Source organism: Pseudophryne corroboree, chromosome 4 (assembly GCF_028390025.1).
Source record: "Pseudophryne corroboree isolate aPseCor3 chromosome 4, aPseCor3.hap2, whole genome shotgun sequence".
In the NCBI taxonomy this organism is placed as follows: Eukaryota; Metazoa; Chordata; class Amphibia; order Anura; family Myobatrachidae; genus Pseudophryne; species Pseudophryne corroboree.
Genome location: NC_086447.1, coordinates 842,157,087 through 842,181,137, shown reverse-complemented (window position 1 = coordinate 842,181,137; position 24,051 = coordinate 842,157,087). Strand labels below are relative to the sequence as shown.

Sequence of the window (24,051 nt, the reverse complement as noted above, 5' to 3'; positions counted from 1 at the left end):
TAAAATCTTATTTTAATCATTCTGAAACCTTTCAAAATCAAGCAAAATCGGCCTTTAGTAAATATACCCTATACTGAGGAATGGCTGTGAACTGAATTGACTCTCACTGTCAATCAGAAGTGGCCTGGCGACGGCTGGTATTACGTAGAGTCACACATCCGTAGAGAAAAAAATAATATTTCACTTATGTGGTAATAAAAATTATGAACAATGCTGTGTTGTCCTGGTTACGTTAATGACCCATGTCAATTGCCTTTTCCATTGAATGGAGATATTATATGTCATTGCCATTGTGATGAGTGGGACTTGAATGGGAAAACTACAGCACCACGCTGTTCTTATGATAACTCCTATAAAAAACAAACAGTGTACAGTGTACCTCATGCACTCGTTGCTATAATGCAGATGTGTCCTTGCTCAGCTTGCTGGCGATATGTATACATGTGCGCACGCATCGCAGCAAGTAACTATTCTCGGGCCTTTAGCCACTCATGCATATACACCATGAGGTCCCTATGGGAAGTGGGTACATACGCAATGCATACCTCCCAACATTGAAGTAAAGGAAGGAGGGACATCTTGGCGCGCGCACGCGATTGAAAAGGGGGCGTGGTCTGTGTATAAGGGGGCGTGGCTTCGCGGGAGGGCCCGCGATCGCCAGCCACGCCCCCGTTTTCTTCACTGAGGGGGCATGGCCAGCGCTCTGTGAGCTGCTGGCATGCCCCCTCTCCCTCTAACTCACTGGAATAGTCTATTAAACGCTGCTCTGCTCTCAACTGAGCAGAGCAGTGAGTGATCAGGAGCCTCCTAACTGCCCCCCCCACCCACTGCGGGACACTGCGGCCCGCGGGAGGGACAGCGGGACAGACCCAAAAAAACGGGACTGTCCCGCGAAAATCGGGACAGTTGGGAGGTATGGCAATGCACGCACCTATTTGCGGGCATTAGTTTTGGGATACGGTCATTAGGTCGACACCACTTAGGTCGACAGTCATTAGGTCGACCACTATTGATCGACATGCATTAGGTCGACAGGGTCATTAGGTCGACAGTTCAATAGGTAGACATGAGTTTTTCAAATTTTTTTCACTTTTTGGACTTTTTCATACTTTACGATCCACGTGGACTACGATTGGGAATGGTAACCTGTGCCCAGCGCCGCAGTAGCAGAGCGAGTCACCTTGCCCGAAGCATGGCGAGCGAACACGGTGCACTAATCGGGGTTCCCCGTCACTTTACGAAGAAAACGACACCCAAAAAAGTAAAAAACCTCAGGTCGACCTTTTGACCTGTCGACCTAATGACCCTGTCGACCTAATGCATGTCGACCAATAGTGGTTGACCTAATGACTGTCGACCCAACTACCCATACCCCTAGTTTTGTGATCACATAGCAAGTAAAATGAGCAAGGACTAATCTGCATGTTTCATTTATGGTAGGTTGGATGAAGATTTGTGGGGGCCCCAGGGCAACTAATTTGTGGTGTCCCTACTAATAAAATTGTCAATGAGATATGCTGGTGATGTTAATCTAATGTATAATCATGGCGAAGCATGGCGGGCGAAATTGGTTCACTAATTGGGGGTCCATGTGCTGAAACCTACAAATTTTCCCCATGGCGACCATGTGCATATCAACCATTTTGGGGTTGACCTAGACACTGTTGACCTATTCATTGTCAACCTATTATACCACACCCGTGTGGCTCCCCCCCGGGCCCTATGTGTGGAGGGCTCTGAGCGACCGCCCCATCAGCCCTGTTGTTAATGCGGCTCTGTGTGTGGGCATGTAGCCATGATTTTTTATGAAAGTGGCCAGTAAAAAGTTGCAAACGTAGCTGCCTAGGCATTCTGACTTTCAGGTGCTGCACTCAATATGCTATTATTATTATTATTATCCTTTATTTATATGGCGCCACAAGGGTTCCGCAGCGCCCAATTACAGAGTACATAAACAAATAATCAAACCGGAAAACAGCAACTTACAGTTGATGACAGTATAGGACAAGTACAGGGTAAATAAACATAGTTACATCAGCAGATGACACTGGAATAAGTATCAGGCGGCAGAAGACTGATGGAATTGGTGCAGTTGAAGATTATTAAAGTAAGAAAGGATAAGCACATGAGGGAAGAGGACCCTGCTCGTGAGAGCTTACATTCTAAAAGGGGAGGGGTAGACAGACAGGGGTGACACAGTTGGGGTACATAGAGAGCGTAGAACAGAGGGTTAGGATGAGATTTGACTGGGTTTGGTGAAGAAGTGGGTCTTGAGAGCCCGTTTGAAGTTTTGTAGAGAGGTGGAGAGTCTGAGGGGGAGAGGTAGGGAATTCCAAAGAAGTGGTGCAGCACTAGAGATGAGCGCCTGAAATTTTTCGGGTTTTGTGTTTTGGTTTTGGGTTCGGTTCCGCGGCCGTGTTTTGGGTTCGAACGCGTTTTGGCAAAACCTCACCGAATTTTTTTTGTCGGATTCGGGTGTGTTTTGGATTCGGGTGTTTTTTTCAAAAAACACTAAAAAACAGCTTAAATCATAGAATTTGGGGGTAATTTTGATCCCAAAGTATTATTAACCTCAAAAACCATAATTTACACTCATTTTCAGTCTATTCTTAATACCTCACACCTCACAATATTATTTTTAGTCCTAAAATTTGCACCGAGGTCGCTGTGTGAGTAAGATAAGCGACCCTAGTGGCCGACACAAACACCGGGCCCATCTAGGAGTGGCACTGCAGTGTCACGCAGGATGTCCCTTCCAAAAAACCCTCCCCAAACAGCACATGACGCAAAGAAAAAAAGAGGCGCAATGAGGTAGCTGTGTGAGTAAGATTAGCGACCCTAGTGGCCGACACAAACACCGGGCCCATCTAGGAGTGGCACTGCAGTGTCACGCAGGATGGCCCTTCCAAAAAACCCTCCCCAAACAGCACATGACGCAAAGAAAAAAAGAGGCGCAATGAGGTAGCTGTGTGAGTAAGATTAGCGACCCTAGTGGCCGACACAAACACCGGGCCCATCTAGGAGTGGCACTACAGTGTCACGCAGGATGTCCCTTCCAAAAAACCCTCCCCAAACAGCACATGACGCAAAGAAAAAAAGAGGCGCAATGAGGTAGCTGTGTGAGTAAGATTAGCGACCCTAGTGGCCGACACAAACACCGGGCCCATCTAGGAGTGGCACTGCAGTGTCACGCAGGATGTCCCTTCCAAAAAACCCTCCCCAAACAGCACATGACGCAAAGAAAAAAAGAGGCGCAATGAGGTAGCTGACTGTGTGAGTAAGATTAGCGACCCTAGTGGCCGACACAAACACCGGGCCCATCTAGGAGTGGCACTGCAGTGTCACGCAGGATGTCCCTTCCAAAAAACCCTCCCCAATCAGCACATGATGCAAAGAAAAAGAAAAGAAAAAAGAGGTGCAAGATGGAATTGTCCTTGGGCCCTCCCACCCACCCTTATGTTGTATAAACAAAACAGGACATGCACACTTTAACCAACCCATCATTTCAGTGACAGGGTCTGCCACACGACTGTGACTGATATGACGGGTTGGTTTGGACCCCCCCCAAAAAAGAAGCAATTAATCTCTCCTTGCACAAACTGGCTCTACAGAGGCAAGATGTCCACCTCATCTTCACCCTCCGATATATCACCGTGTACATCCCCCTCCTCACAGATTATCAATTCGTCCCCACTAGAATCCACCATCTCAGCTCCCTGTGTACTTTGTGGAGGCAATTGCTGCTGGTCAATGTCTCCGCGGAGGAATTGATTATAATTCATTTTAATGAACATCATCTTCTCCACATTTTCTGGATGTAACCTCGTACGCCGATTGCTGACAAGGTGAGCGGCGGCACTAAACACTCTTTCGGAGTACACACTTGTGGGAGGGCAACTTAGGTAGAATAAAGCCAGTTTGTGCAAGGGCCTCCAAATTGCCTCTTTTTCCTGCCAGTATAAGTACGGACTGTGTGACGTGCCTACTTGGATGCGGTCACTCATATAATCCTCCACCATTCTATCAATGTTGAGAGAATCATATGCAGTGACAGTAGACGACATGTCCGTAATCGTTGTCAGGTCCTTCAGTCCGGACCAGATGTCAGCATCAGCAGTCGCTCCAGACTGCCCTGCATCACCGCCAGCGGGTGGGCTCGGAATTCTGAGCCTTTTCCTCGCACCCCCAGTTGCGGGAGAATGTGAAGGAGGAGATGTTGACAGGTCGCGTTCCGCTTGACTTGACAATTTTGTCACCAGCAGGTCTTTCAACCCCAGCAGACTTGTGTCTGCCGGAAAGAGAGATCCAAGGTAGGCTTTAAATCTAGGATCGAGCACGGTGGCCAAAATGTAGTGCTCTGATTTCAACAGATTGACCACCCGTGAATCCTTGTTAAGCGAATTAAGGGCTCCATCCACAAGTCCCACATGCCTAGCGGAATCGCTCCGTGTTAGCTCCTCCTTCAATGTCTCCAGCTTCTTCTGCAAAAGCCTGATGAGGGGAATGACCTGACTCAGGCTGGCAGTGTCTGAACTGACTTCACGTGTGGCAAGTTCAAAGGGCATCAGAACCTTGCACAACGTTGAAATCATTCTCCACTGCGCTTGAGACAGGTGCATTCCACCTCCTATATCGTGCTCAATTGTATAGGCTTGAATGGCCTTTTGCTGCTCCTCCAACCTCTGAAGCATATAGAGGGTTGAATTCCACCTCGTTACCACTTCTTGCTTCAGATGATGGCAGGGCAGGTTCAATAGTTTTTGGTGGTGCTCCAGTCTTCTGTACGTGGTGCCTGTACGCCGAAAGTGTCCCGCAATTCTTCTGGCCACCGACAGCATCTCTTGCACGCCCCTGTCGTTTTTAAAAAAATTCTGCACCACCAAATTCAAGGTATGTGCAAAACATGGGACGTGCTGGAATTTGCCCATATTTAATGCACACACAATATTGCTGGCGTTGTCCGATGCCACAAATCCACAGGAAAGTCCAATTGGGGTAAGCCATTCCGCGATGATCTTCCTCAGTTGCCGTAAGAGGTTTTCAGCTGTGTGCGTATTCTGGAAAGCGGTGATACAAAGCGTAGCCTGCCTAGGAAAGAGTTGGCGTTTGCGAGATGCTGCTACTGGTGCCGCCGCTGCTGTTCTTGCGGCGGGAGTCCATACATCTACCCAGTGGGCTGTCACAGTCATATAGTCCTGACCCTGCCCTGCTCCACTTGTCCACATGTCCGTGGTTAAGTGGACATTGGGTACAACTGCATTTTTTAGGACACTGGTGAGTCTTTTTCTGACGTCCGTGTACATTCTCGGTATCGCCTGCCTAGAGAAGTGGAACCTAGATGGTATTTGGTAACGGGGGCACACTGCCTCAATAAATTGTCTAGTTCCCTGTGAACTAACGGCGGATACCGGACGCACGTCTAACACCAACATAGTTGTCAAGGCCTCAGTTATCCGCTTTGCAGTAGGATGACTGCTGTGATATTTCATCTTCCTCGCAAAGGACTGTTGAACAGTCAATTGCTTACTGGAAGTAGTACAAGTGGGCTTACGACTTCCCCTCTGGGATGACCATCGACTCCCAGCGGCAACAACAGCAGCGCCAGCAGCAGTAGGCGTTACACGCAAGGATGCATCGGAGGAATCCCAGGCAGGAGAGGACTCGTCAGAATTGCCAGTGACATGGCCTGCAGGACTATTGGCATTCCTGGGGAAGGAGGAAATTGACACTGAGGGAGTTGGTGGGGTGGTTTGCGTGAGCTTGGTTACAAGAGGAAGGGATTTACTGGTCAGTGGACTGCTTCCGCTGTCACCCAAAGTTTTTGAACTTGTCACTGACTTATTATGAATGCGCTGCAGGTGACGTATAAGGGAGGATGTTCCGAGGTGGTTAACGTCCTTACCCCTACTTATTACAGCTTGACAAAGGGAACACACGGCTTGACACCTGTTGTCCGCATTTCTGGTGAAATACCTCCACACCGAAGAGCTGATTTTTTTGGTATTTTCACCTGGCATGTCAACGGCCATATTCCTCCCACGGACAACAGGTGTCTCCCCGGGTGCCTGACTAAACAAACCACCTCACCATCAGAATCCTCCTGGTCAATTTCCTCCCCAGCGCCAGCAACACCCATATCCTCCTCATCCTGGTGTACTTCAACACTGACATCTTCAATCTGACTATCAGGAACTGGACTGCGGGTGCTCCTTCCAGCACTTGCAGGGGGCGTGCAAATGGTGGAAGGCGCATGCTCTTCACGTCCAGTGTTGGGAAGGTCAGGCATCGCAACCGACACAATTGGACTCTCCTTGTGGATTTGGGATTTCGAAGAATGCACAGTTCTTTGCTGTGCTGCTTTTGCCAGCTTGAGTCTTTTCATTTTTCTAGCGAGAGGCTGAGTGCTTCCATCCTCATGTGAAGCTGAACCACTAGCCATGAACATAGGCCAGGGCCTCAGCCGTTCCTTGCCACTCCGTGTGGTAAATGGCATATTGGCAAGTTTACGCTTCTCCTCCGACAATTTTATTTTAGGTTTTGGAGTCCTTTTTTTTCTGATATTTGGTGTTTTGGATTTGACATGCTCTGTACTATGACATTGGGCATCGGCCTTGGCAGACGACGTTGCTGGCATTTCATCGTCTCGGCCATGACTAGTGGCAGCAGCTTCAGCACGAGGTGGAAGTGGATCTTGATCTTTCCCTAATTTTGGAACCTCAACATTTTTGTTCTCCATATTTTAATAGGCACAACTAAAAGGCACCTCAGGTAAACAATGGAGATGGATACTAGTATACAATTATGGACTGCCTGCCGACTGCAGACACAGAGGTAGCCACAGCCGTGAACTACCGTACTGTACTGTGTCTGCAGCTAATATAGACTGGTTGATAAAGAGAAGATGTCTATGTAACTATGTATGTATAAAGAAGAATGAAAAAAATCCACGGTAAGGTGGTATTACAATTATGGACGGACTGCCTGCCGAGTGCAGAGACACAGAGGTAGCCACAGCCGTGAACTACCGTACTGTGTCTGCTGCGACTGGATGATAAATGATATAAAAAATATATATATATCACTACTGCAGCCGGACAGGTATATATTATATATTATATAATGACGGACCTGCTGGACACTGTCTGTCAGCAGAATGAGTTTTATTTTTATAGAATTAAAAAAAAAAAAACACACAAGTGAAGTCACACGACGAGTGTTTAACTTTTTCAGGCAATCACAATATAAGTATACTACTAACTATACTGGTGGTCAGTGTGGTCAGGTCACTGGTCAGTCACACTGGCAGTGGCACTCCTGCAGCAAAAGTGTGCACTGTTTAATTTTAATATAATATGTACTCCTGGCTCCTGCTATAACCTATAACTGGCACTGCAGTAGTGCTCCCCAGTCTCCCCCACAATTGTAAGCTGTGTGAGCTGAGCAGTCAGACAGATATATAATATATATAGATGATGCAGCACACTGGCCTGAGCCTGAGCAGTGCACACAGATATGGTATGTGACTGACTGAGTCACTGTGTGTATCGCTTTTTTCAGGCAGAGAACGGATATATTAAATAAACTGCACTGTGTGTCTGGTGGTCACTCACTATATAATATATTATGTACTCCTGGCTCCTGCTATAACCTATAACTGGCACTGCAGTAGTGCTCCCCAGTCTCCCCCACAATTATAAGCTGTGTGAGCTGAGCAGTCAGACAGATATATATAATATTATATATAGATAATAGATGATGCAGCACACTGGCCTGAGCCTGAGCAGTGCACACAGATATGGTATGTGACTGACTGAGTCACTGTGTGTATCGCTTTTTTCAGGCAGAGAACGGATATATTAAATAAACTGCACTGTGTGTCTGGTGGTCACTCACTATATAATATATTATGTACTCCTGGCTCCTGCTATAACCTATAACTGGCACTGCAGTAGTGCTCCCCAGTCTCCCCCACAATTATAAGCTGTGTGAGCTGAGCAGTCAGACAGATATATATAATATTATATATAGATAATAGATGATGCAGCACACTGGCCTGAGCCTGAGCAGTGCACACAGATATGGTATGTGACTGACTGAGTCACTGTGTGTATCGCTTTTTTCAGGCAGAGAACGGATATATTAAATAAACTGCACTGTGTGTCTGGTGGTCACTCACTATATAATATATTATGTACTCCTGGCTCCTGCTATAACCTATAACTGGCACTGCAGTAGTGCTCCCCAGTCTCCCCCACAATTATAAGCTGTGTGAGCTGAGCAGTCAGACAGATATATATAATATTATATATAGATAATAGATGATGCAGCACACTGGCCTGAGCCTGAGCAGTGCACACAGATATGGTATGTGACTGAGTCACTGTGTGCTGTGTATCGCTTTTTTCAGGCAGAGAACGGATTATAAAGTAAACTGCACTGTCCTCACTAGTAAACTCTCTCCACTCAGTCTCTACACTTCTACAGTAACAGTACTCCTCCTAGTCAGCTCCAGTAAATCTCTCTCAGTCTCTTATAATCTAAATGGAGAGGACGCCAGCCACGTCCTCTCCCTATCAATCTCAATGCACGTGTGAAAATGGCGGCGACGCGCGGCTCCTTATATAGAATCCGAGTCTCGCGATAGAATCCGAGCCTCGCGAGAATCCGACAGCGTCATGATGACGTTCGGGCGCGCTCGGGTTAACCGAGCAAGGCGGGAAGATCCGAGTCTGCTCGGACCCGTGAAAAAAACCATGAAGTTCTGGCGGGTTCGGATTCAGAGAAACCGAACCCGCTCATCTCTATGCAGCACGTGAAAAATCTTGGAGGTAGGAGTGGGAGGAAGTAATCCGTAGGCAGGAGAGTCGGCGTGCATTAGCAGAGCGAAGAGGACGGGTGGGAGTGTAAAGGAAGATAAGGTCAGAGATGTAGATGGGAGAGGAGTGGGTGAGGGCTTTGTAAGCGAGTGTGAGAAGCTTGAAATGGATTCTGAAAGGGAAGGGGAGCCAGTGAAGGTCTAGTAAGAGAGGAGAGGTGGACGTAGTGCGTTTGGTGAGGAAGATGAGCCGGGCAGCAGCATTGAGGATAGATTGCAGTGGAGAGAGGTATTTGTCAGGAATGCCAGTCAGGAGCAGATTACAGTAGTCCAGTCTGGAGATGACCAGTGAGTGGATAAGAGTCTTAGTAGCATCCTGGGTTAGAAAGGGTCTGATCCTGGAAATATTTTTTAGATGAAAATGGCAGGTTTGTGAGAGGTGCTGAATGTGTGGTTTGAAGGAGAGGGAGGAGTCAAGGATTACTCCAAGACAGCGCACTTGGGGGCTAGAGAAGATAGTAGTGCCATCAATAGATAATGAGATTGTAGGAGGTGAGGTTATGCGGGAGGGAGGGAAGATGATCAGCTCGGTCTTAGACATGTTAAGTTTAAGAAAGCGCTGGGACATCCAGGAAGAGGTAGCAGAGAGACAGTTGGAGATACGAGTGAGGAGAGCAGGGGAGAGGTCTGGAGAGGAAAGATAGATTTGGGTGTCATCAGCGTAGAGATGATATTGGAAACCAAAGGAACTGATGAGCTTACCTAGTGAGGACGTATAGAGAGAGAAGAGAAGAGGACCGAGGACAGAACCTTGGGATACCCCTACAGTTAGTGGAAGTGAGGGGGAGGTGGAGTCATGAGAGGAGACAGAGAAAGAACGGTCAGAAAGGTAGGAGGACAGCCAAGAGAGGGCAGTGTCACGTAGACCAATGGAGTGAAGAATTTGCAGTAGGAGAGGATGGTCCACAGTGTCAAAAGCAGCAGAGAGATCAAGTAGAATAAGTATAGAGTAGTGTCCCTTAGATTTAGCAGCATGGAGGTCATTGCATACTTTTGTAAGGGCAGTTTCAGTGGAGTGGTAGGACGGAAGCCAGACTGGAATGGGTCAAGCAGTAAGTGTGAGGAAAGAAAGGAAGTAAGACGGTTGTAGACAATACGCTCAAGGAGTTTGGAGGCAAAAGGGAGGAGAGAGATGGGTCGGTAGTTAGAGAGAGTGTTTGGATCAAGTGTAGGTTTTTTAAGAATAGGAGAGATGAGTGCATGCTTGAAGGTATATGCTATACTCCATGTATTATGGGGGTCATTCCGAGTTGTTCGCTCGCAAGCTGCTTTTAGCAGCTTTGCACACGCTAAGCCGCCGCCTACTGGGAGTGAATCTTAGCTTATCAAAATTGCGAACGAAAGATTCGCAATATTGCGAAAAGACTTCTCTGTGCAGTATCTGAGTAGCTCGAGACTTACTCTGCCAGTGCGATCAGTTCAGTGCTTGTCGTTCCTGGTTTGACGTCACAAACACACCCAGCGTTCGCCCAGACACTCCTCCGTTTCTCCAGCCACTCCCGCGTTTTTCCCAGAAACGGTAGTGTTTTTTCGCACACTCCCATAAAACGGCCAGTTTCCACCCAGAAACACCCACTTCCTGTCAATCACATTACGATCACCAGAACGAAGAAAAAACCTCGTAATGCCGTGAGTAAAATTCCTAACTGCATTGCAAATTTACTTGGCGCAGTCGCACTGCGGACATTGCGCATGCGCATTAGCGACTAATCGCTCCGTTGCGAGAAAAAAATAACGAGCGAACAACTCGGAATGACCCCCAATATCTGTTAGGACTACCAGTGCAGCAGCATTCTAATCTAGGATAACAGATATTGCATAAGGACTGCTGACGGCATACTGAGTCTTATTCAGTCAGACATAAATGCAATTTGTGGCTGTTTTTGGTGTTAGCTGCATTTTTTTATTAGTCTGCATGCACCTCTTTATGAAATGGGCGCCTGTTTCAGGCATGTGCCATACCTGCAACTGTGTGCGACTAGGGTGCCAGGACTAGGGCTGGAACAGGCATTCAGACATGAGCAGTCGGCACACACATGCAGTCTAAGTACAGTAAAGGTGTAGTGTGGACAGGGTCAGATCAAAGTTTGTGGGGCAACTAACTTGTGAAAGCACCTACCAATACAATTGTCTATAAGATATGCTGGCAATGTCATTATAAAGTATAATGTGTAAATACTTTCAGCACCACACATGTGTTAAGCACATTGCATTGCCCCCAGTTCACATAAGCCACAGTGCTCCCGGCGCTGGCCGATACTTCTCCCAAGAGGAGCTGTTTTCCACAAGAAACCATTGCTTCCTCCTCTTCCCCCAGTTTGTATTGGCGGATGGCACTAGGGGCCTAATTCAGATCTGTTCGCTCGCTAGCGTTTTTCGCTGCGCAGCGATCAGGTAACTACTGCGCATGCATATGCACCGCAATGCGCAGGCGTGGTGCACTTGTACATAGCGTATCGTTGCTGTGCACTGGTTCTAGCGAAGAATCCATTTGCACAGCCGAACGCACGGTGATTGACAGGAAGAAGGCGTTTGTGGGTGGCAACTGACCGTTTTCTTGGAGTGTTTTGAAAAACGCAGGCGTGTCGAGGCGTTTGCAGGGCGGGTGTCTGACGTCAATTCCGGGCTCGAATAGGCTGATATGATCGCAACGGCTGAGTAAGGTCAGAGCTACTCAGAAACTGCACAAACTGTTTTTGTACTACTCGGCTGCACATGCGATCGCACCCTTGCAAACCTAAAATACACTCGCCTATAGGCGGCGTCTATCTGTTCGCAGCGCTGCAAAAAATAGCTAGCGAGCAAACAGATCTGAATTAGGCCCTCAGATCGGATCGCAGCAGCAAATTTGTTAGCTAATGGACAAAACCATGTGCACTGCAGGGGGAGTCAGATATAACATGTGCAGAGAGAGTTAGATTTGGGTGGGGTGTGGTCAAACTCAAATCTAAATTGCAGCCCTAGGGACTTCAATATTAGAGACTCGTGTCCTCCTCGCATTGGATGTCTTATCCTCAGGTAAGTTATAATGCTACAATAACTATCCGATTCTTCTGTGAAGTAAATGTGTGCTTTAGCGCAGGTAGCCCCACATAAAAACGATTTGAATCAATCGGAAATCATTCAAAATTGAGCAAAATGGACCTTTAGTAAATATACCCCATACTGCGGAATGGCTGTGAACTGAATTGCCTCTCCTAAAAATGAACAATGCTGTGGTGTCCTGGTTACGTTAATGGTTACGTTAATGACGCCATGTCAATTGCCTTTTCCATTGAATGGAGTTATTACACGTCATTGCCATTGTGATGAGTGGGACTTTGACATGAATGGGCACCACAATGTCCTTACCTTAACTCTTAGGATATAAAAAACAGTGTGCAAAGCAAATGCATAGTTATGGTACTGTAGTTATGATCTCTGATCTAAAACCCGAATCTAACATGTTTTAGATTCAAAGAAGGTCCCTCTCTCACGATTTCTGTGCAGGGTAAATACTGGCTGCTTTATTTTTACACTGCAATTTAGATTTCAGTTTGAACACACCCCACCCAAATCTAACTCTCTCTCTCTGCACATGTTATATCTGCCCCCCCTGCAGTGCACATGGTTTTGCCCAACTGCTAATAAATTTGCTGCTGCGATCAACTCTGAATTAGGCCCAATGAGACAACAACTGAAATGTAATGGGCCTGACAGCTGGTGTCTTGAAAGGCCCATTGCAATATGCGATCAAAACTAATGAGCTTTAGCAAATCTGATACTTGAACTAAAAAATGCTCTTCATAGGCATAGAAATATATTATAGATAATCAAAGATCCAGGGGCCTAATTCAAACCTGATCGTAGCTCAAATGTGTTAGCAGATGGGCAAAACATGGGGGTCATTCCGAGTTGATCGCTCGCTGCCTTTTTGTCGCAGCGCAGCGAACAGGTTACTACTGTGCATGCTTATGGACCGCAATGCGCACGCGCGTCGTACGAGTACAAAGCGGAACGTTGCTGGGCGATGGATTTAACGAAGAATCCATTCGCACAGCCGATCACAAGGAGAATGACAGGAAGAGGGCGTTTGTGGGTGTCAACTGACCGTTTTCAGGGAGTGTTTGGTAAAACGCAGGCGTGTCCAGGCATTTGCAGGGCGGGTGTCTGACGTCAATTCCGGGACCAGACAGGCTGAAGTGATCGCAGCGGCTGAGTAAGTTCAGAGCTACTCAGAAACTGCACAAAACTTTTTTGTCCCGCTCAGCTGCACAAGCATTCGCACACTTGCAAAGCAAAAACACACTCCCCCGAGGGCAGCGACTATGCGTTGTCACGGCTGCTAAAAGTAGCTAGCGAGCGATCAACTCGGAATGACCCCCCATGTGCACTGCAGGGGGGCAGATGTAACGTGCTGAGAGAGTTAGATTTGGGTGGGGTGTGTTCAATCTGCAATCTAAATTGCAGTGTAAAAATAAAGCAGCCAGTATTTACCCTGCACAGAAACAATATAACCCACCCAAATCTAACTCTCTCTGCACATGTTATATCTGCCCCCCCCCCTCCCCCCCTGCAGTGCACATGGTTTTGCCCATCTGCTAACAACTTTGCTGCTATGATCAGGTCTGAATTAGGCCCTAGATGCAGACAGAATATCATAAGCAAGGAAACTACACAAGTAATTAGTCACCACCACACAACGTCATTCCCAATGTACCCAATACTTCTGCATTCCACAAACTTCCACCTTTCATATGGAAGAAACTTGTTTACAGTCTTGTTTTTCTTTTCAGACTTACCTCTTGTAAGGTAGGTGCCACTTAGATCAAGTGATTTCAGCGACTTCAGTGGATCCACCTTGCCTTCTGTGATGTTGAGGGCAAATGCTGACTCCTCAATGTCTTTAGATGAATTGCTCCCAATGAGCGTAGAAGATAAATCAAGAGATATCAGGCTTGGAAAGCAAGAGAAGGCCGATGCTTGGATGTGTGATATTGGATTTCCTGCCAGGGACAGCCACTTCACGTTCTTCAACATGATGCATTTTGGAATGACTGATAGTTGATTATGACTAAGGTCCAATGACTCCAAATGAGGCAGTACATGACTCCCCCAGTTAAACTCTGAGATTTGGTTGTGTGATAGAGATAACACACGCAGCTGAGAGAGGTCATGCACATCTCCAACCCTAATTACTGTTATGTTGTTAAAGCCCAAATCCAACTCTGTTACAGTCCTAGGCAAGCATGCTGGAAACACTTCCAGGTTGTGGCTGCGCAGTAGACACTTATCATTGCATTGTTTCCTGCAGAGAGTTTCAGTCACGTTTTCTGGTTCAGTTAGATTTTTGGAGACAGTGACCGTTTGATCCGTGCTATTGAGCAGGGCAGCCAATATCCCCATGTGACTCATGAGCAACAACAAGCGGAACATTATCTTCTCAGATTTGCCTAATCAATGTTCAGGGTTATCCTGCAAAATAAATACATACTGTAAGGATATTATGTATGTAAGAGTAAGCTGCAACAAAAAGTCTTCTATGTGGTTTGTTTGGTATCCGGACTCCAGGTCGACAGCACAAAGGTCGACACACCTTAGGTCGACGCCAATTGGTCGACACACCTTAGGTCGACATGGACAAAAGGTCGACAGGAACAATGTCGACATGGAAAAAGGTCGACATGAGTTTTTCACGATTTTTTTCTTTTTTTGAACCTTTTCATACTTAACGATCCACGTGGACTATGATTGGAACGGTAAAGTGTTCCGAGCGAAGCGGTAGCGGAGCGAAGGCACCATGCCCGAAGCATGGCGAGCGAAGCGAGCCATGCGAGGGGACGCGGTGCACTAATTGGGGTTCCCAGTCACTCTACGAAGAAAACGACACCAAAAAAACATAAAAAACTCATGTCGACCTTTTTCCATGTCGACCTTGTTCATGTCGACCTTTTGTCCATGTCGACCTTTTGTCCATGTCGACCTAAGGTGTGTCGACCAATTGGCGTCGACCTAAGGTGTGTCGACCTTTGTGCTGTCGACCCTCAGTCCCAGACCCGTTTGTTTAATGGTGTTATAAAGCAATGTCATTGTGCACATTCTTCGGCTGATTTGCACTGATCACTCTTAACGGACGCAAATGGCGAGATTCTGCATACAGCGCATTTATACATCTTTACGTATGTCTGTCCTATTCTAAGTAAGATCTGTTTTTCGGGAAATATAGCGTTTCGATGCATGAACAGGGTGGTGATAATTCGATTGTGCCATGGGAGTCTTGTGGGTGTGTATCAAAAGCATTTACCTGATGGTGGTCGTGGCTTGGCATAGGGGGGAAGGGGGCATGACGCAGCGGAAGAGGCTGCGGGTAGGGGTTTGGGTGCGCACTTGAGAATCACATCATGGTTGATGCTAGATCCAAGTGGCTTAAGGGACCTTTTCCGTCAAGGGGAGGAGCCATGACACAAGGGGGAGGAGCTAGGCCAGCGGGACAGTTGCTCTCCTATCCACGCCACCAACTATTTCCTTTAGTAATCAGGTGGCGAGCGAGCCACCGAGCCCGAAGCGTGGCGAGCAAAGCGAGCCCGCGAGGGTACTTTTCAGGTACCCTGTTCGGCCATAGCGCCTCCCCCTGGTGACGTGTCTCCTCCCCTAGGTACGTCAGAAGGTCCCTTCTCCCACTCCGATATAGAATCAACCATCACATCATCGGCCACCCAATCCACCCACTTTACTTGGTAAGTAGGTGGCGGGAAGCGGGCAACTCCAGGAGATTAGTCTACTTCCCGGGGATGGCGGTAGCGCCACCCGATTTTCGGTAGCCTCCTGACCATTCCGGGAGGATAGACATATATGCTTTATTTGTAAAACGTCACTTACAGGGAAGAACGGTGGGAGAAAAGAGAATGAGGTAATAAGCAGACACTGGTTATGGCTCCCAGCTATGTGTAATAAAACACACTGGGCCTGATGTTCATATATCAATGAGTGTATTCACCCATATTCAGAGTCAATGCATGGGCCCCCTATCCGTACTCTTGGCTTCATACTTGTTATCATCATGCATTTACTGGTGCAAAAGAGATGCCTAGAAACAGGCATATCTACACTGTCATCCAGCTCTGCATGCCCGCAGTGCCAGCCATATGCCTGCACTGAACTTTGCCTATGAGAACGCCCTATCACAGTCCAGTTACACTCCCTCAGGCAATATTTCATTGAAATGCGTAGAACTCTGTGTTGCCATTGCACGCACCTGGGAGAGATATAAAGTGGAGAAGTGGACGAGTGGAGCAGTTGCCTATAACAACTAGTGATGTGCACCGGACATTTTTCGGGTTTTTGTGTTTCGGTTTTGGATTCGGTTCCGCGGCCGTGTTTTGGATTCGGACGCATTTTGGCAAAACCTCCCTTAAAATATTTTGTCGGATTCGGGTGTGTTTTGGATTCGGGTGTTTTTTTACAAAAAGCCCTCAAACAGCTTAAATCATAGAATTTGGGTGTCATTTTGATCCCATAGTATTATTAACTTCAATAACCATAATTTCCACTCATTTCCAGTCTATTCTGAACACCTCACACCTCACAATATTATTTTTAGTCCTAAAATTTGCAGCAAGGTCGCTGGATGACTAAGCTAAGCGACCCAAGTGGCCGACACAAACACCTGGCCCATCTAGGAGTGGCACTGCAGTGTCAGACAGGATGGCACTTCAAAAAATAGTCCCCAAACAGCACATGATGCAAAGAAAAATGAAAGAAAAAAGAGGTGCAAGATGGAATTGTCCTTGGGCCCTCCCACCCACCCTTATGTTGTATAAACAGGACATGCACACTTTAACAAACCCATCATTTCAGTGACAGGGTCTGCCACACGACTGTGACTGAATTGACTGGTTGGTTTGGGCCCCCACCAAAAGAGAAGCAATCAATCTCTCCTTGCACAAACTGGCTCTACAGAGGCAAGATGTCCACCTCCTCCTCATCCTCCGATTCCTCACCCCTTTCACTGTGTACATCCCCCTCCTCACAGATGATTAATTCATCCCCGCTGGAATCCACCATCTCAGGTCCCTGTGTACTTTCTGGAGGCAATTGCTGGTGAATGTCTCCACGGAGGAATTGATTATAATTCATTTTGATGAACATCATCTTCTCCACATTTTCTGGAAGTAACCTCGTACGCCGATTGCTGACAAGGTGAGCGGCTGCACTAAACACTCTTTCGGAGTACACACTAGAGGGGGGGCAACTTAGGTAAAATAAAGCCAGTTTGTGGTGCAAGGGCCTCCAAATTGCCTCTTTTTCCTGCCAGTATACGTACGGACTGTCTGACGTGCCTACTTGGATGCGGTCACTCATATAATCCTCCACCATTCTTTCAATGGTGACAGAATCATATGCAGTGACAGTAGACGACATGTCAGTAATCGTTGGCAGGTTCTTCAGTCCGGACCAGATGTCAGCACTCGCTCCAGACTCCCCTGCATCACCGCCAGTGGGTGGGCTCGGAATTCTTAGCCTTTTCCACGCAGCCCCAGTTGCGGGAGAATGTGAAGGAGGAGCTGTTGACGGGTCACGTTCCGCTTGACTTGACTTGACAATTTTCTCACCAGCAGGTCTTTGAAGCTCTGCAAACTTGTGTCTGCCGGAAAGAGAGATACAACGTAGGTTTTAAATCTAGGATCGAGCATGGTGGCCAAAATGTAGTGCTCTGATTTCAACAGATTGATCACCCGTGAATCCTGGTTAAGCGAATTAAGGGCTCCATCCACAAGTCCCACATGCCTAGCTGAATCGCTCTGTTTTAGCTCCTCCTTCAATCTCTCCAGCTTCTTCTGCAAAAGCCTGATGAGGGGAATGACCTGACTCAGGCTGGCAGTGTCTGAACTGACTTCACGTGTGGCAAGTTCAAAGGGTTGCAGAACCTTGCACAACGTTGAAATCATTCTCCACTGCGCTTGAGTCAGGTGCATTCCCCCTCCTTTGCCTATATCGTAGGTAGCTGTATAGGCTTGAATGGCCTTTTGCTGCTCCTCCATCCTCTGAAGCATATAGAGGGTTGAATTCCACCTCGTTACCACCTCTTGCTTCAGATAATGGCAGGGCAGGTTCAGGAGTGTTTGCTGGTGCTCCAGTCTTCGACACGCAGTGGCTGAATGCCGAAAGTGGCCGCAATTCTTCGGGCCACCGACAGCATCTTTTGCACGCCCCTGTCGTTTTTTAAATAATTCTGCACCATCAAATTCAATGTATGTGCAAAACATGGGACGTGCTGGAATTTGCCCACATGTAATGCACGCACAATATTGGTGGCGTTGTCCGATGTCACAAATACCCAGGAGAGTCCAATTAGAATAAGCCATTCTGCGATGATGTTCCTCAGTTTCCGTAAGAGGTTGTCAGCTGTGTGCCTCTTATGGAAAGCGGTGATACAAAGCGTAGCCTGCCTAGGAACGAGTTGGCGTTTGCGAGATGCTGCTACTGGTGCCGCCGCTGCTGTTCTTGCTCCTGGAGGCAATACGTCTACCCAGTGGGCTGTCACAGTCATATAGTCCTGAGTCTGCCCTGCTCCACTTGTCCACATGTCCGTGGTTAAGTGGAGACATTGGGTACAACTGCATTTTTTAGGACACTGGTGACTCTTTTTCTGAGGTCTGTGTATATTCTCGGTATCCTCGGCATATGCTCCTGAGGAAGCTGGCGGCGATATAGACCAGCGAAACGCGTTAAGCCCCCTTTTTCATTTGACCACGGGCACCACATCTGCTTTCACTTTGAATCATCTGGCAATTTCTGGACTTTTGAATCCTCCAGGACCTCTATACACAGTATTGCTTTGGAGTCTCTGCCTATTCCCCTGCTGCTATTGGACCTCGATCTGCAATTGAGAACCAAGGGGACTTTCTTCTGAGACCAGGGTAATATTTACAACCACAAACATATGAGGACATCTTGGAGGACTGAGTTCTAGCCAGAATATCAGTGTTTATTGCCCCATTTGAAATCTAAGTGGTCTTTAGTCAATTTGAGAGACTCTCAACTCTTTTCATTAATACACGTTAATACACGTGTCATTTATACACTTCTTAGACTTATTTTAATAAATGTATGATTTAATTTTTTAATTGATACAATTGTATCCGTTCCTTATTCTGAGATCCAGCCGGCGCCAGTATCTTTCTCTGCTTTATATTCTCGGTATCGCCTGCCTAGAGAAATGGAACCTAGATGGTATTTGGTACCGGGGACACACTACCTCAAGCAATTCTCTAGTTTCCAGTGAATTAATGGTGGATACCGGAAACACGTTTAACACCGCCCAGGCTGCCAAGGCCTGAGTTATCCGCTTTGCAGCAGGATGACTGCTGTGATATTTCATCTTCCTCGCAAAGGACTGTTGGACAGTCAATTGCTTACTGGAAGTAGCACAAGTGGTCTTCCGACTTCCCCTCTGGGATGACGATCAACTCCCAGCAGCAACAACAGCAGCGCCAGCAGCAGTAGGCGTTACACTCAAGGATGCATCGGAGGAATCCCAGGCAGGAGAGGACTTGACAGTGACATTGTCTGCAGGACTATTGGCTTTCCTGTCTAAGGGGGAAATTGACACTGAGGGAGTTGGTGGTGTGGTTTGCAGGAGCTTGGTTACAAGAGGAAGGGATTTAGTTGGCAGTGGACTGCTTCCGCTGTCACCCAAAGTTTTTGAACTTGTCAATGACTTCTGATGAATGCGCTCCAGGTGACGTATAAGGGAGGATGTTCCGAGGTGGTTAACGTCCTTACCCCTACTTAATACAGCTTGACAAAGGCGACACACGGCTTGACACCTGTTGTCCGCATTTCTGTTAAAATAATTCCACACCGAAGAGGTGATTTTTTTTTGGTAATTTGACCAGGCATGTCAATGGCCATATTCGTCCCACGGACAACAGGTGTCTCCCCGGGTGCCTGACTTAAACAAACCACCTCACCATCAGAATCCTCCTTGTCAATTTCCTCCTCAGCGCCAGCAACACCCATATCCTCATCCTGGTGTACTTCAACAGTGACATCTTCAATTTGACTATCAGGAACTGGACTGCGGGTGCTCCTTCCAGCACTTGCAGGGGGCGTGCAAATGGTGGAAGGCGCCACCTCTTCCCGTCCAGTGTTGGGAAGGTCAGGCATCGCAACCGACACAATTGGACTCTCCTTGGGGATTTGTGATTTAGAAGAACGCACAGTTCTTTGCTGTGCTTTTGCCAGCTTAAGTCTTTTCATTTTTCTAGCGAGAGGATGAGTGCTTCCATCCTCATGTGAATCTGAACCACTAGCCATGAACATAGGCCAGGGCCTCAGCCGTTCCTTGCCACTCCGTGTCGTAAATGGCATATTGGCAAGTTTACGCTTCACATCAGATGCTTTTAATTTTGATTTTTGGGTCATTTTACTGAACTTTTGTTTTTTGGATTTTACATGCTCTCTACTATGACATTGGGCATCGGCCTTGGCAGACGACGTTGATGGCATTTCATCGTTTCGGCCATGACTAGTGGCAGCAGCTTCAGCACGAGGTGGAAGTGGATCTTGATCTTTCCCTATTTTACCCTCCACATTTTTGTTCTCCATTTTTTAATGTGTGGAATTATATGCCAGTAATATATCAATAGCAATGGCCTACTGTACCGTACTGCTATATATTATATACTGGTGGTCAACAAAATTATTCACTGTCATCCTACTATATATACTGCGCACAACTTAAATGCACCACAGGTATGGATGGATAGTATACTTGACGACAGAGCGGTAGGTAGAGCAGTGGACTACTGTACTGTACTGCTATATATTATATACTGGTGGTCAGCAAAATTATGCACTGTCCTACTACTATATATACTGCGCACAACTTAAATGCACCACAGGTATGGATGGATAGTATACTTGACGACACAGAGGTAGGTAGAGCAGTGGACTACTGTACCGTACTGCTATATATTATATACTGGTGGTCAGCATAATTATGCACTGTCCTCCTACTATATATACTGCGCACAACTTAAATGCACCACAGGTATGGATAGATAGTATACTTGACGACACAGAGGTAGGTAGAGCAGTGGACTACTGTACCGTACTGCTATATATTATATACTGGTGGTCAGCAAAATTATGCACTGTCCTCCTACTATATATACTGCGCACAACTTAAATGCACCACAGGTATGGATGGATAGTATACTTGACGACACAGAGGTAGGTAGAGCAGTGGACTACTGTACCGTACTGCTATATATTATATACTGGTGGTCAGCAAAATTATGCACTGTCCTCCTACTATATGTACTGCGCACAACTTAAATGCACCACAGGTATGGATGGATAGTATACTTGATGACACAGAGGTAGGTAGAGCAGTGGACTACTGTACCATACCGCTATATATTATATACTGGTGGTCAGCAAAATTATGCACTGTCCTCCTACTATATATACTGCGCACAACTTAAATGCACCACAGGTATGGATGGATAGTATACTTGACGACACAGAGGTAGGTAGAGCAGTGGACTACTGTACCGTACTGCTATATATTATATACTGGTGGTCAGCAAAATTATGCACTATCCTCCTACTATATATACTGCGCACAACTTAAATGCACCACAGGTATGGATGGATAGTATACTTGACGACACAGAGGTAGGTAGAGCAGTGGACTACTGTACCGTACTGCTATATATTATATACTGGTGGTCAGCACAATTATGCACTGTCCTCCTACTATGTATACTGCGCACAACTTAAATGCACCACAGGTATGGATGGATAGTGTACTTGACGACACAGAGGTAGGTAGAGCAGTGGACTACTGTACCATACTGCTATATATTATATACTGGTGGTCAGCAAAATTATGCACTGTCCTCCTACTATATATACTGCGCACAACTTAAATGCACCACAGGTATGGATGGATAGTATACTTGATGACACAGAGGTAGGTAGAGCAGTGGACTACTGTACCGTACTGATATAATACTGGTGGTCAATGGTCAGCAAAATTCTGCACTGTCCTCCTACTATATACTACAATGCAGCACAGATATGGAGGGTTTTTCAGGCAGAGAACGTAGATATTTTCAGCACACTGAGCACAGATATTTGCAAGCACACTGAGCACAGATATTTGCAGCACACTGAGCACAGATATTTGCAGCACACTGAACACAACTGAGAGAACGCTGCACGTCCTCTCCCTATCATCTCCAATGCACGAGTGAAAATGGCGGCGACTCGCGGCTCCTTATATAGAATACGAATCTCGCGAGAATCCAACAGCGGGATGATGACGTTCGGGCGCGCTCGGGTTAACCGAGCAAGGCGGGAGGATCCGAGTCTGCCTCAGAACCGTGTAAAATGGGTGAAGTTCGGGGGGGTTCGGATTCCGAGGAACCGAACCCGCTCATCACTAATAGCAACCAACCAGCTTTGAGGTGACATTTATCAAGTACATTCTATAAAATGATAGGTAGGTGGTTGGTTGCTGTAGGCAATTTCTCCATTCTTTACGCTGCTTGATACAGTACATCTGCAGTGTTGCACCATGGTCCGCAATGGGCATATATTCAACCCTTCAGCAGCAAGGAATTATACAGAGGTTAGCAGCACAGTGCTGGGAATTATACAGAGGTTAGCACTGCAGCACAGTGCTGGGAATTATACAGAGGTTAGCAGCACAATGCTAGGAATTATACAGAGGTTAGCAGCACAGTGCTATGAATTATACAGAGGTTAGCAGCACAATGCTAGGAATTATACAGAGGTTAGCAGCACAGTGCTATGAATTATACAGAGGTTAGCAGCACAATGCTAGGAATTATACAGATGTTAGCAGCACACTGCTAGGAGTTATACAGAGGATAGCAGCACAGTGCTGGCAATTATACAGAGGTTAGCAGCACAGCACTAGGAATTATACAGAGGTTAGCAGCCCAGCGTAAGGAATTATACAGAGGTTAGCAGCCCAGTGCTGGGAATTATACAGAGGCTAGCAGCACACTGCTGGGAATTATGCAGAGGTTAGCAGCACAGTACTGGCAATTATACAGAGGTTAGCAGCACAGGACTAGGAATTATACAGAGGTTAGCAGCCCAGCGTAAGGAATTATACAGAGGTTAGCAGCCCAGCGTAAGGAATTGTACAGAGGTTAGCAGCCCAGCGTAAGGAATTATACAGAGTTTAGCAGCACAGTACTGGCAATTGTACAGAGGTTAGCAGCACAACACTAGGAATTATACAGAGGTTAGCAGCACACAGCACTAGAAATTATACAGAGGTTAGCAGCACACAGCGCTAGAAATTATACAGAGGTTAGCAGCACACAGCGCTAGAAATTATACAGAGGTTAGCAGCACACAGCGCTAGAAATTATACAGAGGTTAGCAGCACAGTGCTAGGAATTATACAGAGGTTAGCAGCACAGCGCAAGGAATTATACAGAGGTTAGCAGCACAGCGCTGGGAATTATACAGAGGTTCACAGCACAGCTCTGGAATTTATACAGAGGTTAGCAGCACAACTCTGGGAATTTGCAGAGGAATATACCACAGCGCGGGTGGTCTTCAGTTTGCCGGCTGTCGGGATCCCGGCGCACAGTATACCGGCGCCAGAATCCCGACAGCCAGCATACCGACACTTTATCTCTCTCTTGGGGGTCCACGACCACCCTGGAGGGAGAATAAATAGCGTGGTGCGCCTAGTGCGCCACCATGTCCGCAGCGTGGCGAGCGCAGCGAGCCCGCAAGGGGATCATTTGCGCTCACCACGCTGTTGGTATGCCGGCAGTCGGGATTCCAGCGCCAGTATGCTGGTCGCCGGGAGCACGGCCGCCGGCATACAATACTACACCCCCACAGCACTGGGAATTATACAAAGGTAAGCAGCACAGTGCTGGGAATTATACAGAAGTTAGCAACTCAGAGCTGGGAATTATAAAGAGGTATGCAGCACAGCGCTGTGAATTATACAGAGGTTAGCAGCACAGCACTGGGAATTATACAAAGGTAAGCAGTACAGCGCTGGGAATTATACAGAGGTTAGCAGCACAGCACTGGAAATTATACAGAGGGAAGCAGCACAGTGCTGGGAATTATACAGAGGTTAGCAGCACAGCACTGGGAATTATACAAAGGTAAGCAGTACAGCGCTGGGA

General features: G+C 46.9%; 1 protein-coding gene across 1 annotated transcript in view; it reads right to left on the bottom strand.

Moving 5' to 3' along the window:
• The window catches only part of LRRN4 (leucine rich repeat neuronal 4), a 78,683-nt gene that overhangs the window by 42,292 nt on the left and 12,340 nt on the right, over positions 1-24,051 (bottom strand). The window contains exon 2 of the mRNA XM_063918591.1: positions 13,657-14,329. Coding sequence (XP_063774661.1) covers positions 13,657-14,290 — 634 coding nt within the window. The 5' untranslated portion in view covers positions 14,291-14,329. The remainder of the gene's footprint in view (positions 1-13,656; positions 14,330-24,051) is intronic.